The sequence below is a fragment of the Apiospora marii genome (assembly GCF_038362585.1).
Source record: "Apiospora marii strain CBS 49790 chromosome Unknown utg000004l_segment0_segment1, whole genome shotgun sequence".
NCBI classification, from domain to species: domain Eukaryota; kingdom Fungi; phylum Ascomycota; class Sordariomycetes; order Amphisphaeriales; family Apiosporaceae; genus Apiospora; species Apiospora marii.
Window position 1 is genome coordinate 2525386 of NW_027117376.1, and position 24164 is coordinate 2549549.

Below are 24164 nucleotides of genomic sequence, written 5' to 3' on the forward strand. Positions count from 1 at the left end.
CTAGCGTGGATGCGAGCGAACCTGGTCTATCGTAGGTTTAGCAGCCAGCCCGGCTTCGTCATCTCCGCTACCAAGGCTGCCGCCTCCTCCCTCATTACGCTCCCCAGCACGTGAACTGGAACAGGGGCTCATCCTCCGCGGCATCCTGGCCCAATGCCGCTGCTTGTCTCATCGCCTGGAAACTCCTCGTCGCCAAGGTGTCGCAGTAGCCCTTACTCAGGCGGCATGCCCTGTTTGGCGATCTCCTGCAGCTGGGTTCCTAATGTGAGGAGTTCGCAATCCCCAAGAGCAGCCCATATGCGCTGTCGAGTGCAACAAGTGAACAGAACAGAACATATTAAAATGTTCAGCATCGAAATTATGGGCATTACGAATATGTGCTGTAAGGGTTTCTTACTAGTTGATAAAAGAGAATGTCCGACGGTTTGGTTATATTTGGCGAATACTGGAGGTGGGTGCCACAAGTGATTAAGGGTAAAATATGTGAGTCAACTATGTACTGATCAAGTCCAACATTCATGTGTCGATGTCGACATTGAATGGGCGCCTCTCACCAGGTAATTGGTCCATGTTAAGTCTTATTTCTCAGGAGTAAACACTGACGTATGTTTTCGCACGAAGGAGATAAGCCATCTGAGTTATGAACATTCGAAGAGGCCTTGCATCACTCGATCAAACTTGTGTATAGCATGGACTTGTAACAAGGTATTTACAGTTACCGTAGTCGTCCACTTTGGTGAGCGATTCGTTCTAGTGATATATATCTAGTGCATGCGACCACGTTTTCCAAGGCTGCATTGCGCTATTGTGTGGTCCATACTCCAAATCCGGTTTCCTATATTGTAAAAGGTCTTCCTTGTTTGTAAATCCAAAGAGATATGATATACTCAGGACCATGACATTTGACCTCTGAGAGAAGTCGTCCTTCAACGACGACGACGACGGGCGCGGCGGTCTCTTTACTCGACTCCTGCAGGGCCGGGACGCAGGGACGAAAGATATGTAGGACCAGGCGAACCGGCTCAAGACGCTCGAGGGCACAACAAGCAAATCTTTGAGCGACGCTGGCCTGGCACTGGGTACATGTACCAATCCGTGCATGGTACTGCGGGCGGGCGCCTTGGGCTAGACCTTGCAGGTGCGGTGCCAGACCAACACGGTCAATGTCGGGATTGATTGTGTACCAGTGTGTTTGGAAAGTTTCAATTTTTCTGACTTTGATTGTAGCAATATAGGTGTAAATTGTGCAGCCCTTCTTCAACAAACAACATCCTCTGGGACTTTCGAGTCTTTGGTAGTATAGTGGTCAGTATGCGAGCTTGTCATTTCGGTTCCCACCAGGAACTTGATAGGATTCGCTCGAGACCGGGGTTCAATTCCCCGCCAGAGAGTTCTTTTTTGCCCTCTTCGAGTCTAATGCAGTTCATATTTGGACTCAATTTTGCATTTGCTGCGGTCATGGTGTTTTTATTGAATTTTTATTTGTTGGTTTCGCGAGGCCTTTCTTGTAAAATTCTTGGAGGTGGAAGGGTTGCATTGGTCTAGCTACATGTACCTAGCTAGCTACAATGATTGCGGGGTCCCTTCACCGAGCACAACAGCAACGGTGCTCGCAACGGTGGGGATACTGGCAGCGTTGAGCGCGACGGCTTCGACGACGAAGGCTCGGGCTACGAGGAGGATATGATGCAAGAAGACTACGGTGCCGGCAAGATCTCGCGGCAGAGAAGAATCGCGAAGCGATTTAAGGAGAACTCGGCGTACAAGCCGTTCAGAATTCGCCGTACACTGTCAACAGAGCTCTACTTCCCCAAGCACCGACCCGTTGAAGGTCATCCTCCCGATGCCCGGGGCACCGGGTTGCAGGGGCGACAAATGCCTGCCCCGCGAAAACCTCGAGTATGGTATCCCGCTGGCCTTTGTCGGCACATCCATCTACAAGGTCCGGGGTGAGACCGACGCCGGAACCCGCAAGGCAATCCAGACCTGCGATCCAGACCTGCCTACTAGACGCCATGCAGACGCGCGAGGAGGAGCGCGACCGTTTCTATATATTACAAAAGACAAGACTTACATACCATACACGTGTGCACACAGCTCTAGCTGTACTCTCGACATGCCAAGGGGCCACTGGGTCGAATGACTAGACCAATGGAAACAGAATCGAAGATAACGTGTCGTATAGCATTTCTGTACACTCCATTTCGCCTGGAAGCCAACTAAAAAGAGCAGTGCAATGTCAAAACATGAAACGGGTATTGAGCCCATCGAATTGTACATAGACAACCATAAAACAAGAAGAACCTTTGAACGCCGAGCCATGCAAAGCATACCTGTCAACCCGTGTGAACCCTAACTCCTTACAGCCTACAGGAGCTTAAGCCATCGAGACGTCGGATTGTCTCTTCTTCTTCTTCTTCTTTTTCTCGCCGTCCACCGCCTCGGGCTCCTCGACCGCCGCTTCGCTCTTGCGCTTCTTGTCCTTCTTTTCTTTCTTCTCCTTCTTCTCCTTCTTTTCCTTCTTGTCCTTGGACTTCTTCTCGTTGGCACCGGCCTCCTCGGGGATGGGGGCGTCCATCATGTCCGTGTCGATAGCCATGCTCTCGCCGCTGCCGAGGATGTCGGCCATAGCCTGATCCTACGAGGAGTTAGTACAGAGCAGTCTGGTGCGGGAGCTGTAAAGTTGACTTACCATAACCTCGGCGTTCTTCTGGGGCTTCTTGCCGGTGGCGTAGAACTCCAGGCGGTCCTCAACCTGCTGGCGCAGCACCTCACCGAACTTGGTGGAGGGGTTCTCAGAGAAGTTATCGATTCTGCTGGCGATACTGCACTTGTTGGCGAGGTAGCGGGAAATACGGCCCTTGTCCTTGGGGGCAGCCTTTCCGATATATGTGCTGTGGTACTGTGAGGGAGAATGTTAGTCTCACGCTGGGAGAGGCAGGTCCAAAACGTGGCTGGCTTACGATCAATCCGAACTTGGGTGTGTTAGACTTGGTCTTGAGAGCGCGGAACAGCGCCTTCTCGGCACCCAGAATCTGCAGGGTGGAGGCAGGGTACTTGGCCAAGTTGGTCAAAGATCCCGACTTCTGGATAAGTCTGGCAGCCACAACGTCACCCAGCAGAGCAGCCAGGTTGGGTGCGACGGTGTTCATCTTCTCGCCTGTTGGGAATTGGGGTTAGTCACGAGGGCCATCCGGCATGAAACAGACAAGGCAGGCTTACTCAAATACAGGAAAAGAGTGCGGCGGTACTCCGACAGCTTGACGACCTTCTCGGCAAAGGTTGAGACGTTCTCCATGTCGGTAGCGCTGATGTCGCGACCCATGGAGATCTTGGCCTTGTTGATAATCTCGTTGGCCTTCTCGTCATCATCCTCGACGAGGGCAGCAACCTCGTGCAGCTTGTCTTCGGTCAGGGTAGACTTGTTGCCAATGTAAAGCGCCAGCTTGGCGAAGGTAATGTTGTCGCTAACGATGGCGTACAGTTCGGGGAAGTGCCAGCCGTACCACTCGCGGACCTTCTGGGAGAACAAGTTCAAGGACTGGAGGGCTAAAGTCAGCGATTGCTAGTTACAAACAGCGACGTCCAAGTCGCGTGGGCTCGCGCAGTTGCTTAATGCGGGTGGGCATCCTGCCCGCAACAATGCGCCGCGCAGGGAGCACGAGTAACTCACCTTGTCAATGTTGTCAAGGGTGGCAATGGCCTTGATGATGTGGTTGTCGGAAGAGTGGACGTTGAACTTGACCTTGGAACGCGAGTACGCGTGACCAAGACCCAGCTGCGCCTTCTGCTCATCACCCTCCTCGAGGCCCTTGAGCAGCTTGTGGGCGTGAAGACGAACGCCTCGGAGCAGGTCGGCGGCGACATCGCTAGTGTCGCCAGTCTCGCACTCGACACCGGGGAAGACGGCCTTGATGCTACCGGCCAAGTTCTTGTCGGCGAGGCCAATGACGATCTTGCTCTTCTTGGAGTTGGGAAGGTTCATCTCGAGTGTGGACTTGAGGTAGTCGGTCATGATACCTTCGGAGACGCTGTTGACGTTCTCGAGGGCGTCGGCGGCGTTCCTCCAGGGCGCAAAGGCCTGGACCTGGACCATCTTGCCGAACTTGGCGAGGTCGGTCTGGGCAGCCTGGACTTCCTTGAGGTGCAGACCAACAGTGTCCTGCTGGTGCACAACCTTGAAGAGGGCATAGCCCAGGGCACTTTCGTGCAGGAGGTAATCGATCTTGGTCATGGTGAGAGAGTTCCCTGTCGCGTGGTCGGCCAATTGGGCGCGTGGGAATGATACAATTGGGTGTTGTCGTGCTGGAAGGAGGAAGGCAAGCTCGACTTCAAGATGCTGCTGCACTTCACTTTTTTCCGGCTCGGCTCTGCTCCAAAAATTTTTGAGATTCGAGAGCTCCCCACCAAAAGATATGAGCCTGCGAATTGAATTGGTGCATTCCAGATAGCACGGAGGCTAAGATGATCCGCCGATAATGGGACTAAGGACTTTTTTTTCTCTTATCGTTTCACTTATCTGCCTATCGCAGGTGGCTAGGGGCGCTTGACTGTGGCGCGCGCAGACCTTATGCTAAATAGACCCAGTAGGCAAGTAAGTGGATGGCCAGCAAGTTCCAATTGCTGATTCCACCCCCTCATCCGCGGTGCACCTCGATTTCTAAGTCACAGCACAGTCAATCATTTAGTGTTTGTGTTCTGATGCTGGTGCTGCATCCCGACTGTCTGTTGAGATGCTTTTTGGATCACTGGCGAGGGAACAGTCTAGCACCGTTTGATCTATTTCCCGGGCAGACCTTCTCCTGTCAGAGCCTCCAAATGACCCCTGAACTCAGAATGGTAGAACTAAGCCCATTCCCTGCTCGTGCGACATCATCACTTAAGATCATATCGTACAAGAAACTACTAGTAGTCATCTAGAAATGAAAACGGTTACACGGAACATGCGTATATTCTCTCTTCATGAAAAGCTGATACGTCGCTGTCGATCGAGCAGCAATCTCAATTGGCCAAGGAAAGCAGGCCACGAGTGCCTACAGTCGATGCTGCGCGACATCTCTTGATACTACGCCCCAGTACATATTGTATCATTGTGAACTTTTTGGCATCGTCCACATATGGCCTTCTTCGTTCGGGGTATGTCCACCCACTGCTCCTCGAAGTCGGGGATCTTCTTAGGCACCGAGAGGTGGGTCCAGCCGTCGTCGACCGTCTTGGTTCGGATCTTGACGCATTCTTCGGCCTGTCGGGTGTTATACCCGAGCGCCCTCCAGAATACATCGAACCAACCCATTGTCGAATAAGCTGAGCGATGTGTCGAGTGGGGAATCGCTGCGTCTTTGATTGGTGTTTTACACAGTGGAGATCGTGAGCAGTAGAAGCGTATGGGTAAGAGGTAACGAGTTGGCTGCTACACATATCAGAGACATTTATAGCCTTGCTGCTCGGGAATGACGCAGTATGAATCATATGCTGGCCATGTTGGCATTTGTTGATCGTTGAGTTCATATGAGTCGAGGAACCTGGTCAGCAAGTACATCACACCTATGCAGGTGAAGCAGCGGAGGTGAGAGGAACAGAACCTTCAGTCAGCACCACTACTACTGAGCAATACCGAACACGTGGGTCTTTGCGCTTCTCCGATAACATGAGTTGTCACTCTGTGTCAACAGGGCTGTAACAAATCCTCATAGTAGATGGGCAGCATTTCACCATGCCATAGCTTCGAAACCTGCGTGTCATTCTTGATCGGCGAATGTAGAGGTCAGGAATTCTATGGAGACGCATTAGGCCGAGAAATGGGCGATATATGTGCAACTGCAATCAATGTAGGAATTCGAGGCGCAGCCAACACGCACGATACCCCATCTCTCTTTGCTTGGTTTGCTTAGCCCAGGCTTGCTTCGGTGTTTGCTACGTTGTTGGTGCTGAGAGCCGCATCGGGAAACTTATGACCGGGATGTTTATCATGGTCCGGTTTTCACGGCCGCTCAACACCGTTCGCCTCGTAAGTGACCGCTGGCCGGATCATGTCTCAAACGCCACTGGTTATGTTTGCCAACGTCTGCTTGATGGAACGTGTGCCCTGGGTTTGATACCAGATTCGATAAACCTTATAACGTCCTCACACATCTGCTTGTCCCTGAACCTAGTCTGTTTCCTAAGCCTGAGCCAGATGTTTGTCGGATTTCTTTGAGATAATGATGATGCCAAACTCAATGTCCTCGACGCTCCCAGGCCCCATATTAGACATCCAAACTTCCACTACGCGTAAAAGAAGTCGCACCAACAACAGCTTCGCAATCCATAGCTGCATTCGGTAAACCAAGTGAAGTGTAGAATAATGGGCATCTAAAAATGTCTGTATATAAATACGAGCATATCCCCAACTGCTTTCAAGAAGATTCATCTAGAATATTACTCATCTTATATTTATTACGCCTAGTAAGAGAATATGCCGCGATTTTCGACGGAATTAATCGATAATAAGGCGGACAATGTGGTGACCGAGGTCATAGATACATATCGCTTGGGACGTCGAGGCGAAAGTCCAATGCTAAAGTACCAAGATGCCGCCGTGGCCATAGATGAAAGCTATGAGGATTTGACCGCCGCTGACGAGCTTGAGGGAGCAACAGGTAATCCGTTTTCTAGACAAGTTCAATATCCCACAGGGTGTATGCTAATTATCGTCGTTTTGATAGCGGAGCAATACTACGATAGTGTTGTCAGAACCATAATCTATAAATGTGAGAATCAGGCGGGCGTAGCCGTAACAATGTTGTATTGTCTGGCACAGGTTGGGAACTCTAACGAACTGGGTGTGAGTTGCTTCAGTTATGCCGAAACCATGATTTCCAATCACCATAATTATTTATGAACGAGGCAAGGATGATACTGAATTGAAACTACAGAATCGGGCATATCCTGCCAATAGCGAGGGCTTATGGAGAAAGGCCATCGAAAGTAGGATTGACGCCGAGCGACCGAAGGTGGAGGGTACGTATCTGAATTTCCTTCTGTTCACATTATTCTTTTCGAGAGTCATCTGCTTTCTCGACATCAACTGATAGACTACAGAGTCTCAAGCTTTCATCGGGGAACGGAACCCGTCTGGGGAATCGGACCTGTCGAACAGAGACAAAGATTGGATGCGGCATTTCAATCTTGTTTGCGCTGGTCTATACTCTATTGGTATTTACCAAGATATAAACCAGGCTCTCGAGGTAGTAGACGTAGTCTTCAAGAGTTTGATCGAGCCTGGTACGGCGCATACATACGACCGAGACATAGCAATGGAACTGTTTGAGGCTTGGTACCCAGTGGTTGGCCTCGAAATAAGCGTCCTTCTCAGGACTGCCCAATCGACCCTCGGGGCACCGTACACTCTCAATCATTATGCCTGGCAGGCCTACTTCCTAGGCGAAAATGCGCCCAACGGAGCGAGTGACGCAACTCGCAGCGAACTTGCCAGAATTCAAAAATTCCTGAAGGAGGACTCGTTGGAATCGCAGGCCAAGAAATGCATCGCTGAGTTGGAACGCCATTTGAACAAGGAGAATCCCAGCCCACTTCAGATTCAATCAATAGCGCGAGGGCTCTGGGAAGCTGCATCTGAGGTGGAAAAGACCAGGATTCCAGGCCCGGTAGGCCGCCTAGGTCGTAAGCATAACTACGTTTCTTATTATAATCATTGACATTAATTTATTTAAGATACTTATTTCTAAGCTATAATCTATGCGAGGACGGTATTCAATGGTTCACAAACCTGCCACACATATGGAAGGCCATTCTCTGTCACTTTTTCAAAGCAGCCGACGATGACCTAGAGCCTGTGGCAGATGCCAACGACAAAACAAAGCTTCAGGCGCGCGTTTTGAAACCGAGCAGCCGTTTCCTATTTTCCATCAGGGCCAGGAACTTGGAACAGGCGCTGTTGAATTTGCCATATAGTAAAGTGTCTTATGGACAGCCGCACAGGACTTCGGGGGTAGAATGTGTCATGGAGGCCCATATTCGCAACTTGCGCCTACGCCTTGATCGAGAGAGAGAAGTCTTTCTTAGTAAGAACTGATTCCTCAAAGCTTGGATGCCAATCAAACTAATTGATGTGCAGATACGTGGCCAAGCCGAATGCCACATTTCAGAGTGGATGTGGGATCAGGAATGATCGTCACCCTTACGGATGAGGTCCAAGAGGAGGAGAACGAGGGTGACCTGGAAATGGACCTTTCTTAGTCCTGAGCAGCAACAGACAGTCGGAACTGCACGCGTTATTGGTACTTCAACCTCAGTTTCCAGTCGACTTGAGTGCAGCCCTAATTATGTGTCCTTTTGAAGGGCTCTCACTGCTCTTTTTTCTCTTCACGAGCCCACTATCCCCTTCTGGAACCCAGATCAACCATTCTGATCCCATTTTTTGACACCAGGGTGCGTAGATGCGCAGAATGGACAATTTGGCGATACGCTGGAAGTACATCGGTAGCGTGCAATCCACTCTTTTCTTTATCATCACAGTTCATCTACACAGGGGCTTCTTCGCAAACAGGGAGATTGTATTGGGCTTCTACTATTGTTCGTTCATTTTGATTTACAGGACCGTTGGGAAAGTTGGTGTCTTCATTAAATTTATATTAGTTAGACTAAAGGTCAGACTAAAGTATACACTCATTTAATATTAAGGTCGAAAAGAAAAGAAACATAATCTGGCTATACATCGACTTTATAAATTGCTTGAGAAAATCCACTCTTTACGGCAGTAGTTGCGTCATCAACATGTCTTTTCTATATAGCTGTACCATCAGCGCCAATGCGTTATAGGTCACTACTAAAATCAGGCATGAGAAGGCTACTTCAACTGAGCAAGCAGACTAAAGCATCGGTCTCCGGGTGAGACTATATGGTCTCCATTGCTGTACGTATAGAGTTTGGTTGCGGAATTGAGAAACCTATCTCTGTAAAGCCCTCGGCAACTGGCTAGCTTGTTGAACCCGCTCAGCGTCTCCGACTGTAGGTAGAGACCAACTGTGATTTCAGAGGTGTTTATATGGAGGTGGAAGGCGGGTGGAGGCGGGTGGCGTTTTTGGGAGCCTATGAGACATCTTTCGGGATCCCGACATGGTCCAAGATCGGGTAGTGCCCTGATAATATCGGCGCCTCGCGGTAACAGGTCGTTCGGAAGGACGAAATCAATGGACTTGTCTTGTATTAGTTAAGGTGCTCCAAGATGGTATTCTTGAAAACGCACCTGCCTATCGCAACAATTAAAGGGATGCCGTGGACCTGGAGAAGGCAATGGCCCCAGAGGACATTGGGCATTTAAAAAGAACTGAGGGCGTAGACTGCAGATGACAAAGATGCTTCTGAATGATCTAGCATGGTCTGACATTGACTACGTCTTCATGCGAATGTTTCGACTCCTGGACCGTTGCCTCTTCTCATCCAGCAGTAGCACGCTGTTTGACGGAGTTAAAAGCTCACCCGCTCCTCGAGCAATACACTCAACCATTGAATTTTGAATGCTATCCTTGAGATCCCCTGGACAATATCATAGTTTACTTTTAAACAAAGACGGCACCAAAAAAGGCATGTGGTTGCTACACAAGCCTTTCTTTCACAGCCCACCCACTTTGGGCAATGTACCCCTGATTTAAGAAGTATAAGAGGGCAAGCCCGCATACACTAGTTGCTGACGTAGATACCAACCAGGACCTGCTACGTGACGACTACAAGAAGAGAGATCGTCTCTTACCTTTCAAACCGCGGAATACATTCCATTAGCTGACTGATTACAATCACCACTTCCAAGATGCGGAAGACTTCAACCCCGAAATCTGATTGCCCTTCACAGTCTCAGGCGCCAGAGATGGACTGGGAGGCGGACTGGCAAAAGCAAATGCGAAGTGTGCTCGATACCAAGGCGGCCGGCCCCAACCAGAACACGGCCATGCTCCCAATCACCTGGAAATCGGGCTGGACCCCTGTCACCGTCAAGGCCCTCCTCCAAGAGGCGGTGGCGAAAACAGTATCGGGCAAGGTGCCCCTGTTGCAGTTCTCGGTTCCCGGAGCGATTTCCTTCCAAGACTTCCAGGCGACCCCGACAGACCACTCGTACGAGTCGACCATGGAGAAGGTCCTCATGGGGCCCCCTGTCACCCAGGAGCGCGTCATGGCGTTCAAATGCTTCATGTTTGTCTATATCTGGACCACACAGCGCGCGGTGCTGTATGGATCCCACAAGGAGGAACTGTATCGTGCTCGCTTCACAGAGAAGAGTATGAACAGCCTCAAACAGAGCGCGACGTTTGCGGAGCTGAACAAAGCTATCGACGGGCTGGTCGAGGAGAAGCTGTAAGTACTAGATGAGACGTAGGGGTCGTTTCGGACGGAGCGAAGATGGCCCCAAGAGCACATGATGAGGTAGGTCATGACGACACGGAATCTGATGAATGAGAAATAAGTTGAATACCAAGCATGCGGATCGTAGTTGGTGATAAGATGCGTGACCGAACCAACCCCGTAGAGAGATGACAGTGAAGTTATCAAGTCCACCCCGAAAGAGTCAGCGCGAGCGTATAGTAAAAAAAAGGCCCCTACATGTCCTTTGTTGATACGGCGGGTTAGGGAGCTTCAGGGTGGCAGACTAATGTAGGGATATCACCTCACGTGGCCCCGATTGATTACAGCCGTGGCTTGATTAGACGACAGGGTAGTTGACACGATATTCGTACACACAGAAAAGTGGAATAACTAATAAGATAATAGTAGAATAAACATCACAATAATGATGGTGCGCGAATCTCGACTGTTGGGGGGCTCACACTAGCGCACCTTACCCCACCAACCAGCTAGTGGGGGTGACACCTCTCTGTCCTTCCCTCATCATCAATCTGAACCAGAGCACCATACAACGATCGTCACGCTTGCTTTTACCCTTGATGCTTTTGCCAGTATTTTGGTGACTGGTCTCACTCAAAGCCAGCGCCGTCGGCAGCAAGCCGACGATATGGATGAGCTGACGGATTGGGTATATCCCGACCACGCCATGCCGGCCGCCGAACCCTCCGCCGCCGCAAAGTGACGGTAAGAATATCGTTCAACTTCTGTAATCGCGGTAGATATTAACATTTCTGGTTGATAGTCGACCGAGGCCGAGTCAGCCGCCCCCTCCGCTCCAGAGGAGGAGTGTGTCGCCGGCCCCTCCTCCCGCCCGGAGGTGTGAGAATCCGTCTACTGGCCAACATACAATCACCAAAAGCGATAGCGTTACAGCCGATTTGCTTAGACTATTGAAAAGAGCTGTTCGTTTTCTTTTCAGCTGTCCGCTACTCTGCAGTATTTATCGGGGATCAGAACACCCCGCACACCGCCACAGCAGCAGCTGGGTCTACCCATCAACCTCGCAACTCGCTCCGCTTCATCGGATCCTCTTGAACAACACTCAGTCTCATCACCACCTCCAGAAAAACGCTCCGATGCAGACAGAGACGAGTAGATGAGTGTTACAAGCCAATTAAGGTTGGTTTGCCTTGGTGTATCCTATCATGATAGGAATCCGGAGCTCGACTAAAGTCCCCAGCATCATTGCCCCCCAGGGTAACGTCTTCGTTCTGAGGCGGCTTGGTATCCAGAGCACCGGAAATTCTCACAGGAAGCCGCCCATCACAACGGGCCGTTCCAAACCCAGCACCATCCTAGCGCTGGTGATCTGCCATACTTTCTCTCTTTTTACCTCTTCTCTCATCCATATAGCCACTTGCACTAGTTCTAATGCTGTTAGTCTTGGACCACGGCCCCTTTTGCTCATTATTAGACTCCGATTGAGGAGCCATCGTTTTGTGTTTAGCCTGCGCCTGAGGGATCTCGACTTCAGCCTGGGAAACGGGGCTTTTGGCATGGCGCGATTTCGCTGGGGGTTGGCCTGAAGAAGACGGAGTAACAGGTAATCCCATCGCGTCTCGTGAATTTTGGGGGTGTCTGCCACTTGGAGCTGGAGCTCTATCCATTGGCCACATATGCATATTAATTGACATGCCCGGATTGACGAGTCTCTCCCATGTAGCTGGAAGGATGAAACATCCACTTTGTACTTCTAGCAAGTCGTAGTGCCCAGCCATGACGTGAGGTCCGATTATATCAACATGTGTAAAGGCATCTTTAATGAGCTTTTCCACTCCCTGAAAGATAAGACGTTAGGTTAGGTGCCGGATCATTTGAAAAGCGCAAAACGCAGGATACGTGGAGCTATATCACTCACTTTCCATGTATTTGCAATCTCCCAGGGAAATATAAACTTTCGGCCGACAGAATCATTGAAACGGATATCCTCCGGCTTGCCTGCTTCAACCGGTCTGTTCTCGGTGGGAATATCACTCTCGGACATTTCGATTTCCCTTTCTGTAAGGGTAGTCCACTCCGAAAGCAGCTCATTGACAATGTCTCGGTCGTTGGGGACTTCTTGTGCGAATAGGTGCAAAGGGCCCTCATCTCGACGGTTGTGAATTTCAAGCTCTTGTGTTGTTCGTTGGCTTGTAGCTTCGTTCTTGTCTTCGCTACTAAGTTCGTATCCTTTGGACCCTCGCAGCTCTTGGACTTCAGCATCAATAGTAGAGGAGAAGACCAGTCCATAGAGCCACATAGCAGAATCGTCGCGCTCCGGTTTCCATAACTGAAGTTGTCGTTCCTGTTCCTCTGTGTCTGTATTTTCTACATCGGAAGATGCGTCATTACTTTCGGCACTGCCAATTGTGGCGCGAATAGAATGGTACGAAACCTGGACCATGTTCTCGGCTTGCTGTCGCACCGTAGCTGACTCGGTTTCGACAGTAGCTTCGGTTTCTGCTGCATTCGCACGCGCCTTATGCTCCTTGGTTCTTCTCTCGCGTACCGATTAGAGCGGAACCCTGACGTAGGCGTAGGCTGAAACTCACCTCCTAGTATGCTTCAACTGAAGGGCTAGCAAGATGACCTGCAAAATCGTATTGAGCCCTACTTGGCAACTCTCAATCTTCTGTAACAATACCGCGCACTTTGATCGCCGGAATGCCCATAGCAAACGTGCGGCCCCATCTGCGTTTTGGATCAGGGTTCCGATTTCCTCGTGGATTTTCCGAATGCGTCTCATGGCGGAAGCCACACGCCGCAGCAATTTCCTCTTGATGATATCCCGGCCATCCCTCAGTACACGCCGAAGCTCGCTCAAAACGATGGATAGATCCGATATGGTTTTTGCGACGTCGTAGGCCTCTTTGGGCGCATGACGCGATGCTGAGATCAGGTTGAATATCCCACGGGAGAGGGAAGCGCCAGCCTGGGAGATACCAGCGATAGACGCAATCACCGACAAAGGGTCCATCGAAGTTAAAATGTGACGTTGTTATTTGAGCGACAGAGTTGGTAATTGCTTCCGCATAGTGTAACGTAGACAGTATGTTTGTACTATAAATTATTTGAGAAACACCAAAACTCAGAGCGGTTAGCCACGAGTCGGTTGGAGCGGGGTTGTAAGCAACGTCTCAAAAACCTGGAAAAGACTTGTTTGGTGTCGTCATTTGTCAGCAGCCACATTCCTGCGGCTGTGTAGCTTCTGAGGGTAGCTTGTATTTAGAGCACAGCTTGCGGTGTGGGAGGATTGATAGGTTCACATTGGTCGTGTCTTCAACCATCATCATTAGCGCAGTTGGCAGATTCTTATACTTCAATTTCAAGCTGTTTGACTAATACCATGTACGGCGGTAGTGCGGCTTCGCCGGTTAACACGTTCATATTAATCACGATCTTTAACCAAGCAAATAGTGCATCCTGAGCCCGAGCTTGATCTTCGACAGGAAATGAAAAAGACAAATAATAGGGGTATAGACTGGAAATACAAAAGAACCACCCAAAGACGCGAACAGGAAGAAAACGTTGCTCAGGTCTGATAGTGAGCCACGTACGCCACCTCCATCATGCTTCCATATCCGTCCTGCGTCCCCGCATTGGGGTAACCGGGCCCTATGATCCCGCCAGTCAGCACATGGAACCACCGTTTTGACGACGAGAGAGAAGGGGGTGAATCAACTTACAGTCACCACCGACCGCCATGTTCAGCAAGAAGTACATGGGCGCGTGCGCGAGCGAGTTCCAGACAGCCTGGTTCCCGATCCGCGCCCCCGAGACAGTCTGGAAGACGTTGCCGTCCACCGACCACTGCAGCGTCTGCGCATTCCAGTCCCCGTTCCTTAAATCCCACTCGAGCCGCCAAACATGCCAAGCCTGATCCGGGATCCCGACCGCGGCCCCAATGCCCGTCGGCTCGTTGCAGATGCCACCCGGGTAGGTATCGCAGTGAATGGTGCCGTGCCCGATGAGCTGCCCGTTGACCGTCTCCATAATGTCGAGCTCGCCCGCGGCGGGCCAGCCGGTGCCGAGCCGCAGGGCCTGGCCCAGCAGCCAGAACGCGGGCCAGAGCCCCTGCTTGGCGTTGGGGTCGTTGCCGCCGAAGCGCAGCTGGGCCTCGACGCGCGTCACGCCCCCGGCCCGCGGCGTGAAGACGTACTTGCTCTCGATGCGGCCCGAGGTCCAGCCGTTGGCGGCGCTGCTGTCGCGCCAGGGGACGAGTTGGAGGGTGTCGCCGCCCGAGAGCTGGAGGTTGCGGGAGCTAGATGTGTCTAGGACGGTGAGCTTGTGTCAGTGAGTGTTCTTTCTCTTGTTCTTCGCACCCACAATTAGAGAGATGTGGAAGGGTAAGTAGTAACACACTGAATGTCGTTAGCTTCTCTCTCACTTCTGAGCAGCATGTCTTTACTTACCATGTCTCTAACTCATTGTTGACGCCCAGGTTCCCCGTGATGATGTTCCAGTCGTTGCCGTTGGGCGAGGCACCGGAGGGCCCGTCAAAGTCGTCGTACCACACGGTGTTGAAGCCGCCGTAGCCGGGCGGGGTCCAGGCCAGGGCGGGACCCAGCAGGGCCGAAGCGAGCGGGATCAGCACGCTCGAGTGTCGCATCTTGACTATATCCAAAGTAACGATCAACGATCTATAGGTGTCAATAACATATAACTTTAAATGGACTATGACGGTGAAATAAGTGGATGCAGGGTTGCGTTCATACCATGCAGGAGGATGGGGACTCCCTGTCTTATACCACGGTTAATCAGAAAGAGTATAGCCACTTCAGCTCTCGAATCACATCTTGTGCCTTTGGCGGCGGTGGTAGCGCTTGCTTGGTGTGGTCATGGAAGCAGTACAGGTGGCCTTCTCCTTGCTTTGCTAGTTGGCCAGCAGGGGACCTTGGATGTCCATGACCATAGCTGGCTTCTCATTACACGTCTTGGTCGTCTTGGTCGTCTTTGGGGGGGGGAAATAAGTCGCGAAGGAGTATGCGACTCGGTGCTGGGCCATCGGGTCCACGCTAACCCTAGCCTGGGACCAGCAGATGCAGGTCATCTAATCCATCTGCCAGACTCCTTATTCGCGGCCGCGCTCCCGAGAGTAATGGATGGTGCACCGCCATCCCTCTTTAAAGCTCATTTGCCATTAACATTGAGACGATTTTACGTAGGCGCAATCCTATTTCGACCCTTGGGACTATCTGAGCAGCGGGTTGGTGGGTGGTTATAGTTAGACAAAGGGGGGCGTGACCCATGGGTCCGGGCCAATTGGGAATGAGCGGATCCACTTTTTGGAGGTCACCGAGCAATCGGGCTTGTGACCACGGGTGTGTACCACCTGCCTGTCAACCACGTTCTGTGACACTGCCCCGGTGCGTACCGTAAATGCAACACTATAGTCATTTGCAAAAACCACAGAAAGGGTGTCCTGCCCTTTGGCTCGGTAATCGCCTCATCCGGGGCTGTTGGTGCCATGGGCTAGCTGGCCTTCGATTCAAATGAGGAAGCTGGCGAGTAAGCTGGCGAGTCAGCAACGTGGTCCAGCCCATGGTCTTTTGATTCTTTTCTCTTGCCCATTTCAAGACTTCATCTCGTTCAAGGTCCTCAAGCTTCCACCATGGCCGCTAGCCAACACTCAAGGCGATTGTCAGGGGCAATGTGTTGGCCCAGTATATCTACTCCAAAGAGCAGGAAAACGGGCCACCTCCGTATCAGCATAATCGTCAAGAGACGACGTGCAGAATGATGTCTGGCCGACAAGAATTTGGCAAGCAGGAACTGGGTAGGCACCACAAATATTCGCGGGGCAAGAGAAAGAGGAAGATGGAACGAGACAGGCCGCCACGAAAATGCGAGGTAAGGAGTTCATTCTGAGGACTGCCACCGTCTTGTTGACATCGCTATTCCGTTTGCTCAAGAAGACGAACCTTGGAGTCCTCCTCGGCAACCATGTAGTCAATCTTGATTCTTCGAAGGAGATCAGGCTGAACATCTGCAGTGAACGCCTTTTACTAGCCTGGATGCTGGATGCGTCTGTACTTCGTTGCATGGTAGTTCGAGCAGGTGAATCATATCGGCTTCAAGTTGCAAGGCCGAACCCTGGTGGCATACCAAGGCAACCTGGACGAACTGATCGATGCTGCTCCGAGGGAAATCGGCCAAGTTTTTCTTGAAGAGCAAAAATACGGAGTGGTTAGCCAGTCCCGTCTGCTGAGACTAACTGCAAGCGTACCAGGGACGATTCGAGGTCGAAAGCTGAGTTCGGGAACTAGGAGATGGAGGGGGCTCAGCAATTCCAAACCCCGTCTCAATCTCAAGATTAGCAGTCGAGCGATCAACGATGTGCCTGTACTGGCGGCCCTCATCCGTCAGGGTATGGAGAGGTGGCAGCAAAGATGAGGCAAGCTTGTCAGTAAAGCTACGATGGTATCTCATGGGGTGGGTATGGAGAGACTCGTTCTTTAAAGCAGTGGCAGGCCTTATAAATAGGTTATGTGTCAGTGGTACTGGAGGAGCTTCGCTACTAATGGCGGCTGGGTGGGAACTGGCGACAGCTCGGTACGAAAATCGATTAGAATGCACCAATTGTCATCAAGAAACGCCTTCTCCGTCTATTCATGAGCTCAAAAGCAGATCACATCTTGAACCAACCATCTCTTGTCAGGTTGGATCTTGGGAGGGGGGCGGGGTACCTTAGGGTGCCTTGGGATGCCTTGGGATGCCTGGGGTTGCCTGGGGTTGCCAGGGGCTGCTTAGGGTTGCTCAGGGTTGCGTAATAACTCCCAATATCTGCCTGTTTTCTTGACGGTGGTCGAGTGGTAGTGATTACGCTGGACTGTGCTGGTGGTAAGCCTCTCCCAACTGACACTTGGAGACACCCTGCCATAGCATCCTCGTTCGATCCTGCCACCCAGCAGATGTTTGTCGCAATCACCTCGAGCCACTTCGGGACGGATGCAACAGCATACTGAGAGCTCGACTGCCCATATTCTTCTTTTTGCCCTCTTCTTTTTTTACTGCCTTCTATCTTGACGGATCAATTATTCCTGTACGGCGCACAGGGTTGCGCGTAGGAAGATGGAATCGGCTACGGCGGATAATGGCTGATCATCGTCGAAAAAAGACTGGGTCGCCAATTGGGTGCAATGCAGAAAGGGTCTCATTTGCCAATTTCTTCATGCTGTCATCGCCAGCTTTAGGCGCGGATGGGTTGCATTGGACTGACTGCCGATGTTGGCCTTCGACGCGAGATCCCAGTTAGGTTTAGGAAGTTGGCGCGGCTAAGCTGAGAGTCTTGCCGCCTTCCCATTTGGTCAGATATCAGATTTCTGGCCTGCATCTCATACACACGTCAAACCTGATAATCTAGTTTCAATAATGCATGTGTCTCAGCATCGTATGGACGGAGGCGGGAGAGGAAGATAATTGACGCAGGCCTCGCATATTTCTGCAGTCCTGTTAGATCTCCCGGGTGCGCCCGTCTCAACCCCGTTTGGCCGTGAGCTACGCGTGTGCCAGTAGAGTATGTCCTTCCGAGAGCACTTCGGCCCGGTTGCCTACTTAGGTTCGGTGGGAAGGCTGAATGGGCGTTAAACTCGTTTTGAAAACGTGGAATGCCTGATTTACGAATTGAAAGTCGTCTGATTGTGCCCCTGGCGCAGCATTTAACATTTTGGAAGAATTGGAAACGACAGCAGGCCGCAGCAGAGAGGCAGGGATACATGGCAGCGTGAGTGGTCTTGTATGCAGCTGAATGGCATTACATTGCCTACATACATTCACCTTGCATGGAAATAAGGGCACCGGTCAGCGCATACAGGCACTGCTCATTGCTCACCGGTGGCGCAAGGGGCTTGCGAAGTGGTGGGTGAGAGAGAGAGTGTGTGTGATGAATTAAAGTGGTGCTGTCAAAAGAGATCAAAGTTTGGATTTGGACTTGAATACCGGTCAAGCGAGGGACGCGACATCGGGATGCACCGGTCTGAGGTCTGGGGTCAATTGGGGCCAACAGTCGACGACCGACAGGAACACAGCGACATAGTCAATTTTTCATTTTCCAGGTTTTTGGTCCTTCGGCACTTATGCACGCCCTGAAGTCGTGGCACGGAATGCAACGCGGATCGTCAAATCAATTTGATTCCGGGGCATTCCTACTGGCTGCTGGCTTTTTGGCTTCTGGCCCGACCTGCTACGAGCTGCACCACTCGGTAAGCTGTAGCTCTCTACATCCCCACACCCACCACCACAAGGCCCTACCGAGCTCTGAATCGGCACTACTGTAACCTTAGGAAGGCCAAACCAAAAACACTGTTTCAACTTTGGATGCACTTTGAGGAAAACAGAGTTGTTCCATAATTCCTGAAGGTTCCCGCTCACATTAGAGAGTTTTATATTGTCGTTTGATCTTGCTCCCAAGTCATCGTCGATTCCCCAGCCTACAATCGTGTAACCCACCACGGAGCGCATCTCACATCTGCTGTGCTTGCTGTGGTGTGAAAAAAGCCCCATCTCTGGCCCGGTCCAGGTTGACACGAAAGGCACAGACCACCTTTGGAGAAACCAGCCAACCCGATTTTAAGGTTGACTTTGGCAACCGAGATTTGTGCACCCTGGCCACTGGCCTCTCCGAATCTGCCTCTGCCTGCTGTCTGCCTTTTGCCCCGACTCCTGTTACTGCTGCCGGGACTCACTGCCTGCCACGCTGCCCGCTTGTCCTCCTGTTCTCTTCTGACCAAGTTGACTCCTCCGACGCCTCGCTCCCCCTGCCATCGGTCCCGTCCCCCTGCCTTGATTTGATCCTGTCCGGGTTGAACCAATCGGACTGCAGCGCGTTTGTTCTACAACAGCCTGGGGGCCAGCACTTCTTCCCGCCCGTCCCCCTCCCTTGTGTTTGGTTTGGTTACACACCACACTCACTGCCTACGGATACTTGTTTGTAAAACCTGTCCGCTGTCCCTGGATCCTCCCTCACCTTAGCCGGCTTCGCTGGTCCCACCACCTGTCGCACACATCGGATGCAGCTTGCGATGACGACCCCATCCTAACTTTTTAGTCGACGGTCCCCTCGTCGATCCAGCCTGCCCGTTCCTAGGTTAGTTCCTATTTTTGACAAAAGTCTAATTGGACGTCCTCTCCTCCCATACTTCTCCCAGCCAACCCTGGGATTTGCTGTTCATTTTCTCACCCTTCCCCACAAGATCATGACCCTAGAGGCCCCTCGGAACTCAACCAGTACAGCTACCACCAACCAAGGCAATTGCCAACGAGAACAACAGCATTTTCAGCAACAGCAGCAACTTCTATCACAGCCACATTACTCTGCTGACGACGACCAGCAACCCAAAACTGCCAAGATGGCTCCTTCTTTGCTCAGTTTGCCTCTCGAGCTGCTGCTCCACGTCTCGTCCTTTTTGGACACGCCCGATTGTGGACCCCTCCGGCTCTCGTGCAAGCAGGTAGAGAACGCTTTGTACCTCACCTTCGCCCGCGACAACTTCACCAAGAGGCAACATATGTTGACCGAGTCCAGCCTGCAGGCCTTGCTGGACATTTCCAATTCCAGGCTGGGCCCCTTCGTCAAGAGTCTGTTCATTGGCACTGATCTCTACTCTTCTGATGGCCTCAAGCACATCACCCACCTGCACGCCCACCCCAATCTGCATCGCGGTTCTGCTGGCGCGGTCCGACGCAGCAAATTCGTTGCCCAGAGCTCGAGCCAAGAGGCCCTTCTGAACAGTGGCTACGATATGGAACTGCTGACTGCTGCACTCGGCAACCTGAACTTGGACCTCATGGGCGTATGCGATTCATACTACTCCGTGCGCTTTCCTGGCAATCCCATTCTGGCCCCAAGCTATGGTGCTACTGCTATCTACTGCGACACATGCATCCCTTCCCGCCACAAGAGCGGCATCGAGCATGCCCATTTTAGCTCAAAGTGCGCAAACAAGCTCCTGTTTGCTGCGGCCAAGGCGAAAATCGCCCCCAAGCGCTTGCAGTTCCGGTTCAGCCAGGACGGTCTGATTGACTTTGCCTTCAACATCCCCAAGTTCTTGGAAAAGGATGTGACTAGGCTCCTCGCCGGACTCGACGAGCTCAAGTTGGACCTGTACGGTAACATTGCAGTGGATACCACTCGTCGCGCCATCCTTCATGAAGATGACCCTTCAGAGGAGATCTACACGTACCACTTGAGACGCTTCTTGGCGCACACTACCAACATCCGCCATCTGCGTCTCAACTGCCCCGTCTCGGACGATCATCACGACCATTTCCTTGAGTGGCTCGCGACTCCGCCTCCTACGTCACCGCCGCAATACACATGCAGCCCGGACTTGGCGCCGCCGCCGCCTGTCGCCTTCCCGCGCCTACGTCAGCTGGACCTAGGCACGTTGACCGTCACCGACGACGAGCTCCTTGCTATTGTCACCAAGTTCAAGCGGACGCTGAAAAGCCTGAGTCTGCAGAAGGTACTCCTGGTTGATGACACGGATGAAGTCTACAACCGACAGAACCCGCCTCCCAACAAGTGGGCCAGCTTCCTCGAGAAACTGTGCCGCTCCGGTGTCCGGCTCGACAGCATCTTCATCAAAGGTGCAGAGCAGCAAAACACGGGCGTCATTGTGGCCACCGTCTCCTTCACCGCCAATAAGTTGAATGTGGCCAAGCACCAGGGTCCCGACACCATGAAAGCCATCCGCAAGTTTGCCGACGATGCCGAGCTTCACTTCGTCCTGCCTCTAGCCGATGAGGGTGACGAGCACCCCGCCTTCTTGGACGAAGAAGATGACGGTAAGATACCCCTATCTCTCATGTTCAGATTATGGTACAACCATGCTGACCCATACTAGATGAAGATTTCCTGGACTACGATGAGGATGAGGGTCTCGAGTTCTACGATCTTGACCCGTTTGACGACTTTGATGACGAGATGGATGACCTCTTTTTCGCGGGTCACCTTGCCATGGGGGGCCCTTACCCGATGATCCCCTAAGAAATCCGGTATCGATGGTGATTGGACAGGCTTGTATGGAATACGGTATGGCGTCGAAAAGGGTTGCTTTAAGGAATAGGACGCCCACCACATATACCCAATGTTTTAGACGAGATTGGAGGCGCACCAACATGGTGGATGATCCGCATCCTGGGATGGCGTTTGCCGAAAATGTGTGTTTCTTCTAATGGCAAACAATAATAGATTAGTGCGCGGCTTGTGTCTGGTTTCTTCGTTGCTACGGTGCGTACTGCCTCGCCTGTTTGTGTATCATGGAATCATCAATGGAAGCATCAATGGAGGCATCAATGGAGGCATCTCGCATCACCAAGCGTCCATGACAACGATGTGTAGTTGTGTCATAATGTAGCAGGAGATCGTGACCTTCATTAACTTGGTCCAGACGTTGCAAGAAGCCTGTAGATACCTGCTGTCTGAGTATTGTAGTTTAGATGACAAGAGGGTACTCAATTTACCTTGGTTGAATCTAGGCGCTGTTTTGGGTTCGAGGGTAGTAATTTGTAGATTGGGGTTGCAATAATAGTAGATGTGTTCCCTCAACATGTGTGATTGAATATCTGCTTTTGCTTAACTCTTGTGGCTCTCCTGGGCTGACCTGGTTTGAATCGAGTTGAGGGGGCGAGTGCCCCTTTTCCCTGCCTTCCATTCAACGCCATATAAACGCGACATGTATAAAAGACTCCCTATCAGCAGGCTACCGTGTCCCTGGTGGATGCGAAGACTCGGATACCACCACCATACCGAAAAGATCCCGAATACCGCAGGCCACCTTGCTATAGATCGACAAGGACGTGACTGTATATACTTCTCCAACTGAGATGACGGCGGATACGAATGGGGCTGCACACGTGTGCATCTCTGACGTCGAGAACAACAACGACAACAAGGACAGTAGCTCGAGCATTTTTCAAAGTAGCACTGAGAACGACAACGAAGAACAAGGCAGCGATAGCAAGAACAACAACAGGAACTTCGTTGTCAAGTTTGGGTCCCGACAATCCGGGAACCAGTCAACGCTGCAGCATTCCAGCCAAAGCCCCTATAGCGTCGGTGTTGGAGACGCGCAGGCCTACTTCGTATCTCTTCTCCTTTCCGTCAGTGGGCTGGCCGCCCATGCGGCTTTCAAACAACAACAGCGTCGACAAGAGGAAGAAGAAATTAAAGAGCTACTGAAGCGATATGCTTCGAATGAGGAGCGGAGTAACAACACCGCCGAGAGTGTCAAGAGCACAAAGACAACGGGCAGCGCGAGTAGTGTCACTTCCTCGGCTAGGAGCACGAGTACTGCCGCAACAACCGGTAATCAGGACAGCGCAGACACCGATCAAGACGATGGCGAAACCCACGTCTTGGCCGAGTTCCGGTTCCGTTACGGCTGCTCCAGTCTCAATAGCCTGTCGCCTGCCTCGGCTACTAAGAATCCCCGCGCACGCCTCGTTGTCGACGTGCCCTCGCCGGGAAGCACCATCAAGGGGGCGAGCACCTTTCTTCTGGCCCCGGCTGACGCCGCAACCGCACCGCTGAATGAAGACGACGACGACATCACGAACAACAGCAACAACAACAAGGTCGGTAATAGTGACAACGAGGCCAACAACAGCGATAGCGAAGGCGACGGCAACACAAATCCCATCTCACCGGAACAGCAAGACGAAAGCCCAACAGCCGCAGAGGAGACCACCGGTGCCTCGGAACTCGACCAGGAAATAAACGGTCAGTCTATTACCGAGGACGAGAAATCAGAGACCGTCGATGATACCGCTCCCACAGCTGCGGCCAAAGAGCCAGAGGAGAAGAAGCCCTCGGGAAACACCATCTTCTGCCTTACTCCAGCGACCCCCACCACGCCCCTAGTACCACCACAAGGCCACAGCGCAGAGCCCCTCGCAACGCTGGGCCTGCAACGTGTCCTTTCCATGGACTTGACAGGGGGTTCCGACACTTCTTCGGTGGTAGGAAGGATCCTGCTGTCGCTGTTGTCTGGCGGGGAACTGGCTGTGGACGAGAGCGACGAGGACGAGGAGAGAGAAGACGGGGTGACAAAGAGCACAAACACGAAGAAAAGCGAAGAGGGAGCGAAAGGCAACGAGGAAGATAAGGAGCCAACAGAAATCGCCGAGGAGGAGGCGAACGCTGAGGTGTTTTATCGGGTGCGAATGTACACGAAGCCCCGTACCAGCAAGGTCCAGCAGTTCGGACAGCCAGGGCAAGACGGATCCGAGATTTCAGGAGCGGGCAACGCGATGTCGCATGCTCGAACGACTGTTAGGAAATCAGCAACTGCCCATAAACCGAGAACGAAAAGCAAACAGGGGCAAGAGCCGGTGGTAGAACGACAGACCGGAGAAGAAAAAGAAGAGGCAACAACAGACAGCGACGAGGGCCGAGAAACAGACGGGGGAAGCCAGACTGAGGTTCAGAACGAAAACATGGAGATTAAGAAGCGCAACGACAAGGCGCAAAAGGAACGGAAACAAGTTCTGTACCGGTTGCGCGTGTATATGAAGCCGCCCTCCCGCAAGTCTGAGCTGCACCAGAGAACAGTTCGATAGGCATGGGGTTTCTAAGCGCTCACGTGTTCGCTCCTACATACTGAGAACAGAGTCCGGTGATTTCCATATCTACTCCAGTGTGACCTTCATTGACTGACATGAGAGCGTGACAGCTCATTGGACATAAGTAGCTGAGGGTAGTTATTGGCCATTATGAAATAAACGTTGATTTATAAAGCTACGAAGATGCAATCTTGGTGAGTTTCGAGCAAGTCTCTGGGATTGAA

General features: G+C 51.8%; 8 protein-coding genes across 8 annotated transcripts; 5 read left to right on the forward strand and 3 right to left on the reverse strand.

The window, feature by feature from the left end:
• Positions 1 to 1568: 1568 nt before the first annotated feature.
• Positions 1569 to 1953, forward strand: PG985_007768 (uncharacterized protein; the record flags this gene model as incomplete). Its single annotated transcript, XM_066827536.1, has 2 exons — positions 1569 to 1579; positions 1602 to 1953. The coding sequence occupies 2 exons, from the start codon at positions 1569 to 1571 to the stop codon at positions 1951 to 1953; spliced, it is 363 nt and encodes a 120-aa protein (XP_066685211.1).
• A 424-nt stretch (positions 1954 to 2377) lies between these two features.
• On the reverse strand, positions 2378 to 4234 carry PG985_007769 (uncharacterized protein; the record flags this gene model as incomplete). The annotated part of the gene is made up of 5 exons (XM_066827537.1): positions 2378 to 2638; positions 2693 to 2902; positions 2964 to 3160; positions 3223 to 3541; positions 3674 to 4234. The coding sequence occupies 5 exons, from the start codon at positions 4232 to 4234 to the stop codon at positions 2378 to 2380; spliced, it is 1548 nt and encodes a 515-aa protein (XP_066685212.1).
• Positions 4235 to 5065: 831 nt separating this feature from the next.
• On the reverse strand, positions 5066 to 5293 carry PG985_007770 (uncharacterized protein; the record flags this gene model as incomplete). The annotated part of the gene is made up of 1 exon (XM_066827538.1): positions 5066 to 5293. One exon carries the CDS (start codon positions 5291 to 5293, stop codon positions 5066 to 5068), a length of 228 nt encoding a protein of 75 aa, XP_066685213.1.
• Positions 5294 to 6553: 1260 nt separating this feature from the next.
• PG985_007771 (uncharacterized protein) lies at positions 6554 to 8238 on the forward strand (the record flags this gene model as incomplete). Its single annotated transcript, XM_066827539.1, has 4 exons — positions 6554 to 6638; positions 7081 to 7646; positions 7787 to 8063; positions 8117 to 8238. 4 exons carry the CDS (start codon positions 6554 to 6556, stop codon positions 8236 to 8238), a joined length of 1050 nt encoding a protein of 349 aa, XP_066685214.1.
• Positions 8239 to 9808: 1570 nt separating this feature from the next.
• On the forward strand, positions 9809 to 10354 carry PG985_007772 (uncharacterized protein; the record flags this gene model as incomplete). Its single annotated transcript, XM_066827540.1, has 1 exon — positions 9809 to 10354. The coding sequence occupies one exon, from the start codon at positions 9809 to 9811 to the stop codon at positions 10352 to 10354; it is 546 nt and encodes a 181-aa protein (XP_066685215.1).
• A 3555-nt stretch (positions 10355 to 13909) lies between these two features.
• On the reverse strand, positions 13910 to 14986 carry PG985_007773 (uncharacterized protein; the record flags this gene model as incomplete). Its single annotated transcript, XM_066827541.1, has 3 exons — positions 13910 to 13992; positions 14064 to 14638; positions 14790 to 14986. 3 exons carry the CDS (start codon positions 14984 to 14986, stop codon positions 13910 to 13912), a joined length of 855 nt encoding a protein of 284 aa, XP_066685216.1.
• Positions 14987 to 19724: 4738 nt separating this feature from the next.
• On the forward strand, positions 19725 to 21364 carry PG985_007774 (uncharacterized protein; the record flags this gene model as incomplete). Its single annotated transcript, XM_066827542.1, has 2 exons — positions 19725 to 21162; positions 21222 to 21364. The coding sequence occupies 2 exons, from the start codon at positions 19725 to 19727 to the stop codon at positions 21362 to 21364; spliced, it is 1581 nt and encodes a 526-aa protein (XP_066685217.1).
• Positions 21365 to 22203: 839 nt separating this feature from the next.
• On the forward strand, positions 22204 to 23937 carry PG985_007775 (uncharacterized protein; the record flags this gene model as incomplete). The annotated part of the gene is made up of 1 exon (XM_066827543.1): positions 22204 to 23937. One exon carries the CDS (start codon positions 22204 to 22206, stop codon positions 23935 to 23937), a length of 1734 nt encoding a protein of 577 aa, XP_066685218.1.
• Between the last annotated feature and the right edge of the window lie 227 nt (positions 23938 to 24164).